The sequence below is a fragment of the Aspergillus ibericus genome (assembly GCF_003184845.1).
Source record: "Aspergillus ibericus CBS 121593 unplaced genomic scaffold BO80scaffold_31, whole genome shotgun sequence".
NCBI classification, from domain to species: Eukaryota; Fungi; Ascomycota; class Eurotiomycetes; order Eurotiales; family Aspergillaceae; genus Aspergillus; species Aspergillus ibericus.
This window is the reverse complement of record NW_020292129.1, coordinates 130,961-146,021: the sequence shown is the minus strand read 5'-3', so window position 1 is coordinate 146,021 and position 15,061 is coordinate 130,961. Positions and strand designations below refer to the sequence as shown.

Sequence of the window (15,061 nt, the reverse complement as noted above, 5' to 3'; positions counted from 1 at the left end):
CCGGTGACCTCGCGCATTTTTATCCCAAGGTGAGAACCATACCTTTCTTGTGAGCTATCTAGCATCAGATCGTAAAGAATCTATCTTGGTACGGCATGCTTACTACTGTACCATCCGGGCATTTGTTGCCATTATGAACTGTTTATGTGCTTGGGGGTTCGGTATTTATTGTTATTCATTGACTGAATTGAGTATCCGGGCAAACACGGTCTTGTTGTTTTAATAACTATACGTCCCGGTTTCATGACTTGCGATTTCTCTTAGAATTGAGGACTAGTGTCAGTTTGTATGATGGTCCTTGCTTTGGGTCTCTTCTTCAAGGGACTTTGAGGAACTTCCCTCTCTACCTTTGTAGCCCAAGATGAGTGATGATGTGATTACTGTGCACGGAGTATATAAAGACCTAATCGCACTGTGTCTTGGTTCCTTGGTTCTATCTATCCCAGACATCGCTCCTGGATGTTGTCTATAAATGCCGTGACATTACCAAACTCCCAAAAGCAACTCCGTAAATGATATAGGGAAGGAGTAACAAGACAAGTAGGAAAGAAGCAAGGAGAAGCAAGAAGAAAAGACAAAAAGCAAGGGTATCACAGAAAGTAGTCAATCACAGGGCTTTGGCCGTCCTTGTTCTGCTGCGCCTGTTGTTCGCCGCGATGGATGTCATTCTCCGGCGCCGCGTCGAAGATGTTGAAATACCGCTCGCCCGTGTCGCTCACCTCCAGCACACTAGCTAGGTTCCCGCACCGGTAGCAGTAGTTTGGCGCACTCCAGACTGTACTGAGCCGGTCATCATAGAGTACCTGGTATCCTTCTTGGCACAGCTGGTGGGCCCGGAGGATATGCGACATGCTGTTGACCTCGAGGAACTTGCGAACGACCTGAGCACCGAAGGTATAGCCCGCTCCGCGGGGCGACAGGGAGAATTCATCCCGCTCAGTATCGGGATCCGACCAAACGAGATCGGCCATGGGGCCCTCGTGCGGGATTTCGCGGAACCGATCGATAATTTTAATTTGATCAATAGAATGAATGGACGGGGAAAGACCGCCGTGCACACAGAAGATCTGGTCATTAATGACCACACTTAGGGTCAAGAAATCGAACATATCGGTGAAATAATGCCATACATTGGCATTGCCGTATTTTCGCGCGCACTCGGTATAGAATCCATACGACTGCGTCACGCCGCGCGACTCGTGATTGCCTCGGATGAGATGAACGCGCTGGGGGTATCGAAGTTTCAAGCACACGAGAAGGGAGATTGTCTCCACGCTGAACAATCCACGATCCACGTAGTCGCCTGTTGAATTGAGAGACAACGCCGTCAGCATTAGCCACACAACCGGAGTCCGGGGATCGGCGTTTCTTTTCTTCTTCCCCATCACCATCATTATGATATCATGCGAGCTACTAACCCAGAAACAAGTAATTTGTGTTCGGACAGAAGCCGCCGATTTTAAATATCTCGATCATATCGAAGAATTGTCCGTGGATATCGCCGACCACAGTGACCGGAGCCGCAATATGGACTACATTGCTCTCCTTCATCAACAATTCCTTCGCTTTGGCGCATATTGCTTCGATCACCGAGTCTGCCAACAACTCTTTCCGGTAGAGTCTCTCAATGCACTCGTCGAGGTCGATACTAGCTGCCCTAATTGTCAGAGCCCGCACAGGATGAGAAGAATTGGGTCCGGATGCATACCTGGTAACCCAGGCATTTCGGACCAATATAATGTTTCTATTCAGGGTTAAGATCTCTCGTATAGTCGCGCAGCGTGGAGGATATGGTTTCCAATGACAAAGAACAGGGTGCAAAGGTTCACCCTGAAGTAGTGCACACGTGCCCAAAATATATTAATTAATGACTGGCACACGGCCCTTGCGAGCGGAAATTAAACAGTAGTCGGTCTGATTCGAGAAGGGGTATGTTTGTCTGAGAGGTTCCTGCAGTAGCTCGCATCATGGCCAACGGACAGTTCGCTAGAGCAGGGTGGGTAAGTCTCGCTGGAGGACCTGTACGGGAAGAACGAGGTCTAGACGCGGAGACGGCGGGTTGGGGTCGGTGAATCAGGGATTTTGCACTGATATTAGTCCATCCTTACGACAAAATCTGGACTTGAGCTGGGTGAGATGGAGCAAACCAGAGAAATTGACCAGACCCCGAGTCATCCAGCCCGCCGAGGTGCCCGTTCTGCCAAAGGGCACCGCCTGCTCTTTCATCCGCATCCACAAAAAGGAGGTTGGTAGATAGTGCAATTCAATCCATGACTGGTGGGTAATTCACCCTCAGCCGGCTGAAACCTGTGCTCTAATTGGAGTGGCTTCTTCAATGAAACTTCCAAGTCAGTCCGTGAGCTCCGCTCAATGTTGTTGTATCTTACTAGTAGAATACGGATATTCGGGTAACTAGTATGTCCATGTCTAGATTTGAAGATATATAGTAATCTTCGATTTATGCAGCTAGTCTATACACATCTCATCCCTGATTTGGGTATCACTGCCTCAAGAGTCCCGTACTCTGCGCCTGCTCTTCCGAGTCGGTTTCATACTCCTCATCCGTCTCCTCCTCTTCGTCTGTTTCCTCGTCGTCCGTCACTTCCTCATATTCAGAGTCAGTCTCCTCTTCCTCTGTCTCTGTCTCCTCTTCAGATTCGGTCTCGGGCTCTTCCAGCCATTCGTCGAGTGACTTTCCTTTTGACGAGGAACCACCCACTCCCACGCGGCCATTCTGGTGCCTGCTTGAAGTCGCAACGCTACTCTCATGTTCCTTGAGGGCTCGGTCAAGCCGCTCGCCTGCAGTCATGGAAGACTTCTCTGCAAATTCGGGTCTGATCTCATTCTCCCGGAGGCGAGGATCGGGCTCTTGTCCCGACTCAGCCCAGTCTGGAAGATTCTGATAGCCTTTTAGGCCAAGCATGCCGGCATCAGGACCAACGACAAGGGTCGAGGAGCCAACCAGTAGATCCTTGCGCGTCTCCGACGGGCTCGGGGCGTGGGGAACGGGTTTCGGTGCAAGTAGTAGCAGGTTAGCCAGTTGTGTAGAAGAGGGAGAAGCCAGCAAGGCCTTGTATAGACGGGCCCGGTCACGGAGATCGTAAGAGGAGTCATATCTAGCCAGAAGTAGGAGGTACCGCCAGAGCAAAGTCATCCTATCTTCTTCGGGCTCGTCACTTTGTTTCTCTTCGTCGCCGGCTTCCTCCTTGCGTTCCTCCTCATTTTCCGTCCACTCGTTGACAATCCTCTCAGGCTTGGGCTCCGGTGGAGGCGCCTCCTTTGGAGGGTTTCGCAACAGGTGATGCAGATAAACCTTTGCACCCAGAAGGATGATTTGCTGTTTCACAGCCTCTGATTCATTGGCAAAGTCTTGTACCAGAATGCGGAGTATATCGGCTGCAATATTTCTCTCTGGCTCGACACCCGCAAATTCTCCGACCAGCCAAACAATTGTTGCTCTAGCATCCGCATTCTTCGTTAGTCCTAGATGCTTCACAAGCTGAATGACTGTCTTCTCGTGAGAAGGAGGGTCCTGCTGAATGAGATGTCTGACGACAGTCAGCGACTCTGAGACAAGATTATCGTCAAGACTTGTAATCTGGCCCAAAAGCACGCTGAGGCAGTGATCGGCTGTGCTGGGATCACTCTGTGCGCAGCGTCCTATAGCACGTACACTTTCCCGCACCAGATCTGGATCTGTGCTCTGTGAGAAATGCTCAAGTTCGCTGAGGATCACACCCTTCAAGTGCAGGCCACAGTGGGGGAAGATTAACGTGAGCACTTCCAGCTTGAGACGCCAGATATGAGGCGGGTCAACCGCGTGGACTAAGAAGTGGTTTGCATATCTCGTAAATGGCTTGGGGTGTTTTAGTGCAACAGCAACAATATTATAAAGCGCAACATGTTGCGTGTCTTGTGGACTCCGGAGCAATGCAACCAGAGGACCAATGGCGGCATCTAGGTACTCTGGAGTACCAAGGTAAAGGAAGCATCGGACAACACTGACGATGACAGCAGAATTGCGATTCTGCAACAACAGCTTGCAGGTACGTAGGAGAAACTCAAGGTCAGGATCCAGCACAAGCACTTCATCGCCATTACCATCACTGTTGCTCTCCGGCACCTTCTCGTCCTCGTAGAAGCCTTCAGACACGGCCTGTTTACCTTTTTGAGTCTTGCGTGGGAAGCACTGCCGGGCGTAGAATGTCAGAAGGCGCAGTGTTGAGATCTGGCTCCATTCGTCCATGTCGACCAGCTTCTTGACGAGGCTCCGGTAATGCTTATGAATGAGGTCGATCCTGTCCGGACAAACATCCAGGAAGGCGGCAACCGCGGGCCCGAGAACAAAATACTGGGTGTCGCCGAGTAAAGTAGTGAGATACCCAATAAGCTGAGGGAGGGTATTCGGGTCCAGCCGATAACACTTTGGAATGGCCAACGCTGCCGCTTTGCGGACATGCGGGCTCATATCGCCGCAGCCTCTCTTGATTGCAAGCGACACAATCTGACTGATAACAGGCACCCTAATCCCGGACATTGTGCGAAGCGCCATAGCCCGCGCGTGGGGGTTCTGGTCGGTAAGCGACTTCTGGATTGCATTGATAGATAGGAGCGCAAGGTCCGGTTCCGCCTCCGCATGATGGACCAAGTAGATATAGACCAACTTCTTCACCTCGAGGTTCGCACTGGCCACGTTTTTGACAACGGCAGAGAAGAAAGGAAGGGACGGTTCGGATCGGTACATCAACTATATTGCGCCACAAGTAAAGCGGGTTAGTCAATGCATCAGTGTCTAGGCAGGTCGGGCCCATACCGTAATCACCCGGCGCATGCCGTCCAAAACCTCTCGGTCATTGCGACTGTCCAGAAGCTTTTTGATGTGAGATGTAGTCAGGTTCCGGTTCATTAAGCCCGTGCTAGACCCCCTACTCATGGCTGCAGACTGGGCTGCTTCAAGGGTGAGCTCTCGAGCTGCTCGCACGATCAGCCAATTAATCTACCCAAGCACGGAGGGGACAATTGGCATGCAACTGCCCGCGACGACGTTACCTGTTTCCAGCATCGAGGATATCCGGGAGATGGTCTCCATCTTGACCCCGCGGCCCTTTGCACGCACACGATAACGAACTGGACCTGGGGAGGGGTTCCCTAGCAGAGCAGAACAGGAGGAAGTTGGGAGTTCCGCGGCAGCGGGCGGGCAGGTGACATGACGATTGGGTAACGTGCTCGTCGCCGGACTCTCCTCCAACACCCGCTAATTCCACTCGCTATCTACCTCATTTGCAATATGCCCCGGTCACCCGATAAAGCACCCTGAATCTACCAGCCTGTGGGGAGGACCGACCATGTCTATATTTCACTAGCCACTGAAACCCCAACAAACCGATCGCATCATGAGCAGGGACCCCGTCCGGCGCATATACTTTGGTGACTGGGTAACGGACTTCCTACAACATATCCTCAACCAGGATGCGCCTTCAACTTTGCTACTTGTATGTTCGACTAGGGAGCTATTTCTAGAACAATTATACGCTGCTTCGCATAGACAACCAGGAGTGGCTGCCGAACGCCATCAAATATTTACAAAAACCATTGGATTGCTTTCTCAGTCAAGAAGAATAAAATTAGCCTTCTGTCCAACCTTGGAGCATCTTCGAGCTTACTTGTCAGTGATACAGTCGCCGAAGAGCCTCCAGAATGTGTCAGATGAACGAAGGCAGACAAGACGGCCTTTGATGGCGATTCTTGACCCTCTAGCTTTACATATTCCTACCTCGGAATTTTCCGCCCAAGGTCTGTCCAGAACGTTTGCCATTGCGGTGGAGGTAGCCTCTCGAGCGGAAATGGATCTCGTGCTTTGCGAATGTGGAAATGTTGCAGATCCTGCGGACAGTGGACGGGGCGAGGTGTTATGGTACACACAAGTGCCCCTCTTGAACAGCTCCATACGAATTGGCGAGGAAAGCACCTCCTTTCGGAGAGGTGTGCCTGTGAAAAGGGTTATGCAACGATGGTTCGACTTCAACGCAAATGACCATCCGGTCACAGACACCAGGGATGTCTGACTGGTCCTCGGTGATCAATAGGCCTTGACTGAACTAAAACCAGCCGAGCATATATGTACTGTAACTATCCACAATGTAAACCCCATAATCAACCGGGTATCCTTGAACAAGCCCCCCAAACTCCCGAATTGAAACAGTAATAAACCCCAAAACTATAGGCATTTCTCCATGTCAGTGATGTAAAGTTTGATGTGCGACTCCAACTTCAGGTACTCATCGTGAGCACTTTGGATCTCGCTCTCAATGTTCTCCTTGAGGTCGGCCATCTAGTTAGACGTCAGCGAAGTACGCAAGGACAAGGAGACAAAAGCGATTTACCTTCTTCTCAGTTTGTTCGATCCTAATTCTCCTCCTCTCCATATCGCGCTGCTTCTCAGCACGCTCCTCACGGAGCTGTTTTTGAACCTCCCGAAGTTCCTCCATACGCCCCTGTGCTGTCTCTGCCTTCTCTTGGGCATTCTTTCGCAGAGCTTCAATCCGCTCGTGCCACCGTGCCAGCTGCCGCTGCAGCAGCTTCTCGGTCTGCTCCACCTCCCTAACGTTGTTTCCTCGCTCGGAAATTGCTTCTCTGTTCCTGGAGGCCCTTGATTCCTCGTCCTCTTCCTTTTGCAACTCGACAGCTATGTCTTCAAGAAGTCGCACACAGGCTTGCACATCATTGCTAACAACAGTAAACGTATCTGATGACGTTTGCAAAGCTCTCGCTCGTTTCTCCATCGCATCGATCTGAGCCTTCTCACGTAAAAGATTCTCCGAGAGTTCAGTCAGAGAGGATTGGAGAGAGATCGGACTCTCCATTACATAGGGACGCAGCTTTTCGACTTCTTGCCGCGTACGGACGACCCTTTCCGTTTTCTCCTCGAGCTGGGCTTGCCGTCTCGCCTTATCCGCCTTGGCTCGTTCCAGTGTCTCGGCCACTCGCTCCTGATTTCGTCTCAGTTCGAGCAGCCGCGCCTTCAACTCATCGTTCCGTCTGACCTTCTCTTTGACCTGTGCTTCGTTGGCCTTCAGAGTCCGGCGCATCTCCTCGAGACGTTGTTCCATCTCCTGATTCTCCGCAAACAGGGTATCGATGCGCGATTTCGTCTTCTCCGCCTTGTTGAAATGCTCATCAATGACGGGAGTTTGAGATTCGCGGAATCTGACGAAGTTGATGAGGTACGAGAATATCTTGACGAGTCGATCATGTGTAGGTTTCGTGAGATCCGTAAATGTGAAATCGTTGACACCGCACTATATCCACGCATGCACATTAGATGTCGCTAGTCCCACCAAAATCAGATAAGCGTCGGGCCAGACGTACCTCCATCATCAACCGCCGTAGACTGGTAAAGAACCCCATAAGATTGCGCGTGTCCGTGGGAACAATGTCGGGGTAGTCACCGCAGATATCGTCCGCTGCTGCGCGCATCGCCGGCTCTACTGTTTCGCGTGTCATATTCATAAGGAGTTCCGCAAACCATTCGAAGACCATCTGGATCTGCTGCGGGTTTGGCTTGATCAAGTCGGCGGCGGTGAAAGGGATGCCGATATCGTTGATGCATCCTGCGATTTCTTTGTCGGGCTACTAACAGCATTAGACTCATACACACATGTTGCAGGCAAAAGCTCCTATTCCGCTGTGCACTAACCAGACGCATCAGAGCATCATTCTCATCTTCCTTCTTGCGACCTCTATTATGGTGTTGCTGAGAGCCATGGAATTGCTGGCTCATTCGGTGGCTGTACGCCATAATTTTGAACAATCCAGTCTATAAAACAAAGCTTTAGAAGCCTCCTGGATAGGGTGAAAGCAATGTGGTGGCGAGTTGGGTGCCCGCTTGATGAATGTTATGATGATTGTTTACTGCGAAGGACTCGCATGGCAACCGGAAGCGGACTAGCGCCGCCGGGGAGGGGCAATGTGAGCAAACAGTGCAAATTTACTCCACGCTTCCCTTTTTCGATGACTCTTTGCGGCGGCCGCGGCGGAATTACTGCTGAGCGAGAGAAACACAGAGACAGCTTTCGCTGTGATCAAGAGCTCCTCTGCTAGCATCATCCAGCTGCGCAGTCATCCCAGACATCATGGCAGCTCCCACATCAGGCTCACCGGACGCCAAGCCGTTCGAGTAAGCTGCCTCTTCCAAGGACTTGCTGCCTTTGCAATCACTAATATTCATCCTTCGCCAGTATTGTCGCAACTTACAATGACTTGCTCCGCTCCGATCCGGATTTGACCATGCCAATTGCCGCCATTGAAGCTTTGGTTCTCCTCCTTACACACTCCCCCTCGTCGACGATATCAGAGACCCTCGATCTGCTCGAGAAATCCACCGCACACCTGAAACAGTCGATTCCGAACCCTATTGGTCTTTCTGCTGGAACCGATCTCTTCCAGCGATACCTGATCACTACCTTACAGAGACCCGGTCAGCTCGGACCCGCGGGGGATTTCAACGCGATCAGGGCACACCTTCTGTCAAATGGCCGGTTGTTTATCAGACGTGCGAAAGAGAGCCGAGACAAGATCGCGGCATTTGGAAGAGGATTCGTGCGGGATGGAAGCACCGTTTTGACAAACGGTGGGTCTCGAGTGGTTGCTTCCTTGCTGCAGAAGGCCGCCGATGAGAAGGGCGGCCCGTCGGCAGTGCGGTTCAAGGTGATCTATGTCCTGTCGTCTGCAAAGAAGAACTCCGACGAGCCGGAGGGTATGGAAACGGTGCGTGCCCTCCGGGCGAAGGGCGTTCCTGTATCTACGATCCCAGAGTCCGCTGTTGCATACGCCATGGGAAAGGCCGATATTGTCATCGTGGGTGCCGAGGGAGTGGTTGAGAACGGAGGAATTGTGTCGCGTATGGGAACTTACCAGATCGGTCTTCTCGCTAAGGCCATGGGCAAGCCTTTCTATGTGGTGGCGGAAAGCCACAAATTCGTCCGTATCTACCCGCTCGGACAGTATGATCTGCCTATTGAGCAGCGTGTGATCGATTTCAAGACCGAGGAAGATGTTGCCGATGAGGCAAAGCAACAGAAAGCTGTATCTACGGAAACATCAGATGCTAAGGCCGTCAACACGGCGGATAGCGCTGACGTGGTTGACTTCACCCCGCCCCATCTCATTTCCGCGCTGATTACGGACAGCGGCGTTTTGACGCCAAGTGCGGTCAGTGAGGAGTTGATTAAGATCTGGTTCTAGTTTTTTTCCCGTTCCATGCTCCTTCGAGCAGGTTTGGAGCGTAGGGCTTGTGCTGTCTTTAAAATCGAATGAAGCGGATCGGCGTTAAGGTCATGATATATCCGGACGCTCAAGGCGTTTGTCGGCTGGAAATACTATAGTGTGTCGGCGAATCTACAAGAAAAAAGCTCAAGAAAATCATAACTCTAAACTTCCGAGTCTCCCGAGGGCTTCTGTGACCTGGTTTAAATAGGAGACAGCCTGTACGGAGTAGTTGTAGCACGATTTGCTGTCATACTATGAGCTCCCCACCTGGTACCTAAATTAGTAGATGCTACAGATATATATTAGTCGCGATGCCGAGACCTGGGGGCGCCACAAGCCGGATCTTATACAGTTTGGGAAAGAAACAACAATCCTCAGACATCTTAACAGTAGCGACTACAGGTAGATCTGCTCAAGTAGCAACTAGCAAGAGCGGTATCCTTGTACAACATGCGACACGATAACGGGTGGATGGGCAAACAGAGCGGGGTCTACCGGTTCCAAGCTTACAGCCACATGTACCAGATGCATTACCGCCTGCTTATCTAAGAAATGTGTATTTGTTTAATTGAACCTGCAGAATCCTCCCCCGCTTTAGAATGAGAACCTGCCTGAGGCCCACATAAGTAGGCTCTACATACCCTTAGTGGCTAGCGTTCCAGTACTGTGTAAAGATGCTGAAGAAGACTTGCGTCATAGTACAAGGGGTCTGCCAGATGCTTTTCCGAGAACAGCAGGCGGTACAGAGCTCGGCATGTGACTTCTCTGGTGGGACAAGCCAACGCGGAGTGGCTGGAGCGGCTCCCTTAAGAAGTATGATTTCATTGAATCACATCCATGAGCGACTTGCTCCTGCAATCGCCATTGGCTTTATTGCCCTCCTTGTTTGTTAGGTGTCATCCGGCTTATTTCATGCATTTCCTCGTACAGCTGATGCCGTCGACCCCATAAGATCTCCGACCTGCGCCTCCATGCCTGACTGTGTTGTACCTGAGCGAAGTTTCGTATTCGTTTTGTTGGTTGGCCTCTGCACGAGCCAGGCTTAACAGACCACGGTCATAGTGTCTATAGGATCCACATCAACCCCCAGCATATCCCCCCTTCTTGTCGGTGTCAGCCTTCTGCATGCGTCAGCTTTCATCTATCTATAAAACGATTGGAGTGCCCCCTGTCCGGTTCCCTGGATCCATGCGAACCGGCAAATACCCCTATAGTTTTTGTTCCTGTCTGCAGCATGTCTTCGGCCGTTCAAGAAGCCAATGGCTCCCCTTTACTGCGTCCCCGTGCTGTCCCGGGGACGAAGAAGTTGGAAGATCTGACAGCGATTCCTCCCTTGGATAAATTCGATTCGAGGCAAGTACTTTCTTCGCTAGGGAAGAAGATTACAGGCGTCAGAACTAATTGCAGTTACTAGCGGCCGCTCGACTCCGGTCCCTGAAGATGCGCCTCCTTCCGTACATTCAATCTCCACGGCGAGAAAACAAGCTCGAGCCCGGACTCGAATCTTCTATACAATCGATTATGTTCCTCGAGTGTCTCACTTTGACCCCAGAAGCGAATACCGCAACTTCCGTGGCTTCTATACCCTGTTTTGGATTGCATTGTTTATAATGGTCGTTACGACGATGCTTCGGAATATAAAGGATACTGGCTATCCGTTGAGGATCAGAGTATGGAGCCTTTTGTCGGAAAATGTCTGGTCAATGGGCTTCAGCGACGTGGCCATGGTGGTCAGCAGCGCAATGGTCCTGCCTCTCCATCGCCTCATACGGAGAAGCAGTGGCTTGATGCGCTGGGCAAAGGGTGGCATAGTTGTGCAGAGTACCCTTGAGGCCGGCTGGGCGATTCTATGGATCAAGTAAGTTCGAACATCTAGCTGTCGGCGGGCATCTAGAAGCTGACCAAATCACAGTTGGCCATTCATGCTTCGCTGGACCTGGACGGCCCAGGTCTTCTTCACTCTCCATACGTTGACAATCCTGATGAAAATCCACTCCTACGCATTCTATAACGGTCATCTTAGCGAGACAGAGCGTCGACTAGCTTCGCTCGACAAACCAGGGAAGGTGTCAATGGAAGCGCCAGTCCCGTACCCAGACGCATCTCCCCGTCGACGCTCGGTAGCCCGGCGTTCGAGCCTCCATGCGCGCTCCGAGTCGATCTCTGAACTGCGCGAGGACCTGGCCACAGAACTCACCTCTCCATTAGGCAACGTTACGTACCCTCAAAACCTGACGGTAGTCAACTACATCGACTTCGTCTGCTGTCCCACCCTGTGCTACGAGCTGGAATATCCTCGAAGCAAGGACAGACAATGGATCGAAATTGGCCTGAAGACTCTGGCTATCTTTGGGTGCATCTTCTTGTTGACATTAACAAGCGAAGAGTTTATCCTCCCGGTACTGACGGAAGCCAACATCCAATTGCACAGGGTGTCCAGTGTGACCGAAAAGGCCTTGATCCTTGCAGAAACCATCAGCATGCTCCTGTTCCCCTTCATGGTCACTTTCCTGCTTGTTTTCCTTGTGATTTTTGAGTACGTTCTGGGCGCTTTTGCAGAGCTCACCTGCTTTGCGGATCGGCATTTCTACTCGGACTGGTGGAATTCCTGCGATTGGTTAGTGATGCATGCCTGCAAATACCCCTTGTCAATACTGACTAACATGACCTCAGGCTCGAATTCTCCCGCGAATGGAACATCCCCGTCCACCACTTCCTGCGCCGCCACGTATACTTTCCCTCCCTATCGAATTTCTCCAAACCAGTCGCCATGTTCATCACATTCCTGGTCAGCGCCATCGCTCACGAACTAGTCATGAGCTGCATCACCAAGAAGCTCCGCGGCTACGGATTCCTAGCGATGATGCTCCAGCTGCCTATCGTCGCGGTGCAGAAGTCCAAATATGTCCGAGGAAAGACCACTCTCAATGTACGTCCCAAACTCTACAAGCCCAAGCAAAGCCCCACAAGTCTGTGCTGACTTGCATGACCTTACAGAATTTATTCTTCTGGTTATCTATGATTTTCGGGTTATCACTGGTAAGTCAGCTCCACTATCATCAAATATGATTCACGCTAACTGAAACAGATGTGTGCCCTTTACGTCCTCGTCTGAAAATGGCGCGGAATTACCGGAAGAGCAGCTCTGGCTACTCTGCATTCTCTTGCTCCGGTTTGTAGCATACCATTTTGAAAGTACACTGTTGTACCTGTTGTCCACCACTCCATACTAACATACCTTATACCCTGCTTGTTTTGGCATTGTATATCCGCCGGTGTCTTTTGCATCTTCTCTCTTTGGGTTGTGTTCTTGTTCTTATTTTGTGGGGAATTTGCATTAGAGGGTTATCATATCACTTACATCTATTTTTGTATACACATATTCATGTACAGGGTTTGTTAGACTGAAACCTAGAATGGATATAAAGAAAGGGGGGCATATTTAGGTAGAGAGTTGCATGCGCTCGGCAGCGACTGAATAGTACTAGCTCTAGGAAGCTATAGATACTATCTATAGATACGGAGTAGATATCTCGGGAATCTTCTATCTTATCGCTGATAGAATAGGAATAGAACAAATCCCCCTTCACCCCCGCCCCCCCGGGCAGCGTCTCTAGCAAACGGTAATAACCCAGAGGTTCCAAGAAATGCAAGAAAAATAAGTCATTGTTTGTTTCACAGAAACAACCGCACGCAGTCTCTATAGTTCCAATTTGTGTCCAAGAGCAACAGCAAAACTCCAAAAACGCCATGGATGAGATACCCCAAATACTATCCTCAAAACATGTATATTGCGAGTGTGAGAGTAAAGCAAGAAAGTTAGAGGAGTAGGTCGTGTATTAAACCCTAGAAGATTGCAATGTGCTGTGTCGAAAACAATCTGATCCGTCAAGGATGAGACGTCATATCACCTGTGCAGGTGTGGCTCTTTATTGATGTGGGTAGGTAAATGAGCCGAACTTACATATGCTCGATTGGCTCTTCGGGGAGGAGAATTTCTCGGTCCCGGTGGGAACTGGGAAGACAGGCCTTGAGCGGTGGTCGAATAATATCGTTGAACAGAAAGGTCCCGTAGACGAGGAGTGCGAAACCGGCCACTTGCAGCCACTTGAAGGTTTCCCAGCCCAGGGCGAGGGAGACAAGCCAGATGAAGAGGGTTCGGCATGTATCGATTGTGCTGCGAGAGGTCGCAGATACGGTGCGGGTGACGGAGAGACCGAAGAAGTTAAAGCCACTGGAATAGGCGGTTAGTATCTTTGGTGTTGATAGAGGTGTAGAGACCTACCCAATGCTGATCATGATTAGGAAGCTGGAAGTGGCAATCGTTCGGTTGTTGAAGACCTGGCTCCATCCTTCCTTTGCATCGAAATAGCCGTAGCGACCAGCCTCGGTGCGTCCTACGACAAGGTACAGAATGATGGAGCCAATGACGGTCACAGAGAACCCGAAGATTCCTTCCCAGCCGACAACCTGGAGGGGGTCCATTTCATAGTTCTCCAAGATCCACTCTTCCAACACGAACTGTGACGCGGTGAAAATCTGAGCTGCAGCTATGAGGAGTACGCCGATAACAGCTTGCACGGCTTGCGGAGACTGCGTCGTGGTTTGAATCTCCCTGATGGCGTGTGCAACGGCGGCGGCAGTACTCTCCTGTGTGACATCGTGACCTTGGTGGTCGCCGAAGAGGGCACCAGCAAGACCGACCAAAGCCACACCAAGAACCACAATAAACAAGGCAAGCCAATGATAGAGATGCAGCTTGCGGTGAAGGAAAAGGACGCTAAAGAGACCGACAAACAGAACCAGGGCGCCACGAGTCATCTGGTAAACACTGGCAGCGACAAAGAGCAGTCCAACGTTCATGAGAGTTGTGCCAGCAATGTCGCAGCATGATGGTGCTGCAAGCATGAAGATCCTGCGTCCTTTAAGGGGGACGCGTCCGTCTGGAGATGTAGAGGGCTTCGTGGCATCGTCTGATCCTTCGGGTCCTCGAATCGTATAATCCTCCTCTTCGTCAAGTCCTTCAGCTGCGTTGACGGGATGATAGCCACCGGCTAAGAGAGGGGAAGAGCTGTTGGATATGCGCGGAGCAATATAACGTTTGTAAAGATAGGTCCCCAGAATTACGAGCCAGCTACCCATTTCTCCGGTGAACATCTGGATCCTGTGAAGAAGGGCCATGAGCAACAGTTTTCATGGTAGAGTTCAAGAGCAGAACACGTACGTTTGAATGACGGGCTGCTCAAAGGTGCGCCGGTATTTGGGGTTTGGCGAATCGCAATTCCACACACATTGCATGTCCTGTTTATCCTGTGAGCCGAAAGGCGCCAGATACGGCAGCAGGGGATCGGACCTGGTACTTGTTGAGGATGGTGTTGCAAACCCCAGTCACGAGCATCATGGTGACCAGGAAGGGAACTGCCGCTTTATTCGCCATGGTGCCTGGTATGTTGGGTCTATGGGGTAGAAGAAGATGGGGGACGCGAGATGGCCGAGATAGAGGCTAGAGAGGCCACTCAGTGGCTCACGAGGGCGACAGATAAGAGACGGATACCGGCAGGAAGCTGGCTAGTAACCACCGGGAGCTGACGGATTCGCAGATTGATATAGACACTAGAGGCGCGAAAGTTATTGAGCACCCATCCTGGAACTGGAGGGGGGAAACACGGAACAAAGAGGAGGAGGATGAAGAGGAGACGGGGATGGAGGAGGGAGCGAGTGATGGATGGGCGAATGACGAGCGGGAGGCGGCGACCTTATCGGCAGCTGATCAGGGATCCGTGACTGATCCCCG

At 51.2% G+C, this 15,061-nt stretch overlaps 7 protein-coding genes across 7 annotated transcripts; 3 read left to right on the top strand and 4 right to left on the bottom strand.

Moving 5' to 3' along the window:
• Positions 1-396: 396 nt before the first annotated feature.
• On the bottom strand, positions 397-2,136 carry BO80DRAFT_426835 (serine/threonine-protein phosphatase). Its single transcript, XM_025719869.1, has 3 exons — positions 1,709-2,136; positions 1,419-1,652; positions 397-1,303 (listed from the first exon to the last, which is right to left on the bottom strand). Exons 1-3 carry the CDS (start codon positions 1,722-1,724, stop codon positions 591-593), a joined length of 963 nt encoding a protein of 320 aa, XP_025573352.1. The 5' UTR covers positions 1,725-2,136; the 3' UTR covers positions 397-590.
• Positions 2,137-2,427: 291 nt separating this feature from the next.
• BO80DRAFT_426833 (AP-3 complex subunit beta) lies at positions 2,428-5,157 on the bottom strand. Its single transcript, XM_025719868.1, has 3 exons — positions 5,050-5,157; positions 4,814-4,971; positions 2,428-4,747 (listed from the first exon to the last, which is right to left on the bottom strand). The coding sequence occupies exons 1-3, from the start codon at positions 5,087-5,089 to the stop codon at positions 2,501-2,503; spliced, it is 2,445 nt and encodes an 814-aa protein (XP_025573351.1). The 5' UTR covers positions 5,090-5,157; the 3' UTR covers positions 2,428-2,500.
• Positions 5,158-5,263: 106 nt separating this feature from the next.
• On the top strand, positions 5,264-6,159 carry BO80DRAFT_495088 (uncharacterized protein). Its single transcript, XM_025723924.1, has one exon. The coding sequence runs from the start codon at positions 5,394-5,396 to the stop codon at positions 6,063-6,065; it is 672 nt and encodes a 223-aa protein (XP_025573350.1). The 5' UTR covers positions 5,264-5,393; the 3' UTR covers positions 6,066-6,159.
• Positions 6,160-6,217: 58 nt separating this feature from the next.
• Positions 6,218-7,798, bottom strand: nuf2 (kinetochore-associated Ndc80 complex subunit NUF2; the record flags this gene model as incomplete). The annotated part of the gene is made up of 4 exons (XM_025722195.1): positions 6,218-6,331; positions 6,384-7,298; positions 7,369-7,629; positions 7,697-7,798. 4 exons carry the CDS (start codon positions 7,796-7,798, stop codon positions 6,218-6,220), a joined length of 1,392 nt encoding a protein of 463 aa, XP_025573349.1.
• A 227-nt stretch (positions 7,799-8,025) lies between these two features.
• BO80DRAFT_503564 (translation initiation factor eIF2B subunit alpha) lies at positions 8,026-9,430 on the top strand. Its single transcript, XM_025724387.1, has 2 exons — positions 8,026-8,176; positions 8,238-9,430. The coding sequence occupies exons 1-2, from the start codon at positions 8,133-8,135 to the stop codon at positions 9,241-9,243; spliced, it is 1,050 nt and encodes a 349-aa protein (XP_025573348.1). The 5' UTR covers positions 8,026-8,132; the 3' UTR covers positions 9,244-9,430.
• Positions 9,431-10,501: 1,071 nt separating this feature from the next.
• BO80DRAFT_478793 (putative sterol o-acyltransferase (APE2)) lies at positions 10,502-12,834 on the top strand (the record flags this gene model as incomplete). The annotated part of the gene is made up of 6 exons (XM_025723288.1): positions 10,502-10,624; positions 10,656-11,125; positions 11,180-11,884; positions 11,941-12,196; positions 12,265-12,306; positions 12,356-12,834. The coding sequence occupies 6 exons, from the start codon at positions 10,502-10,504 to the stop codon at positions 12,380-12,382; spliced, it is 1,623 nt and encodes a 540-aa protein (XP_025573347.1). The 3' UTR covers positions 12,383-12,834.
• A 289-nt stretch (positions 12,835-13,123) lies between these two features.
• BO80DRAFT_143007 (putative nucleotide-sugar transporter) lies at positions 13,124-14,799 on the bottom strand. The gene is made up of 4 exons (XM_025713710.1): positions 14,621-14,799; positions 14,492-14,568; positions 13,553-14,431; positions 13,124-13,501 (listed from the first exon to the last, which is right to left on the bottom strand). Exons 1-4 carry the CDS (start codon positions 14,702-14,704, stop codon positions 13,228-13,230), a joined length of 1,314 nt encoding a protein of 437 aa, XP_025573346.1. The 5' UTR covers positions 14,705-14,799; the 3' UTR covers positions 13,124-13,227.
• Positions 14,800-15,061: the final 262 nt, after the last annotated feature.

Bases quoted from the DNA above. Each gene is read 5' to 3' on its own strand.
- BO80DRAFT_426833 (XM_025719868.1), bottom strand. From the start codon at position 5,089: ATGGAGACCATCTCCCGGATATCCTCGATGCTGGAAACAG. The intron at 4,972-5,049 runs GTAACGTCGTCG...TCGTGCGAGCAG, and splicing joins ATCCTCGATGCTGGAAACAG to CTCGAGAGCTCACCCTTGAA. The intron at 4,748-4,813 runs GTATGGGCCCGA...GGCGCAATATAG, and splicing joins GCATGCGCCGGGTGATTACG to TTGATGTACCGATCCGAACC.
- BO80DRAFT_495088 (XM_025723924.1), top strand. From the start codon at position 5,394: ATGAGCAGGGACCCCGTCCGGCGCATATACTTTGGTGACTGGGTAACG.
- BO80DRAFT_503564 (XM_025724387.1), top strand. From the start codon at position 8,133: ATGGCAGCTCCCACATCAGGCTCACCGGACGCCAAGCCGTTCGA. The intron at 8,177-8,237 runs GTAAGCTGCCTC...ATCCTTCGCCAG, and splicing joins CCGGACGCCAAGCCGTTCGA to TATTGTCGCAACTTACAATG.
- BO80DRAFT_143007 (XM_025713710.1), bottom strand. From the start codon at position 14,704: ATGGCGAATAAAGCGGCAGTTCCCTTCCTGGTCACCATGATGCTCGTG. The intron at 14,569-14,620 runs GTCCGATCCCCT...CAGGATAAACAG, and splicing joins CCATCCTCAACAAGTACCAG to GACATGCAATGTGTGTGGAA. The intron at 14,432-14,491 runs GTACGTGTTCTG...CCTTCTTCACAG, and splicing joins GAGCAGCCCGTCATTCAAAC to GATCCAGATGTTCACCGGAG.
- BO80DRAFT_426835 (XM_025719869.1), bottom strand. The intron at 1,304-1,418 runs GTTAGTAGCTCG...TCAATTCAACAG, and splicing joins CACAAATTACTTGTTTCTGG to GCGACTACGTGGATCGTGGA.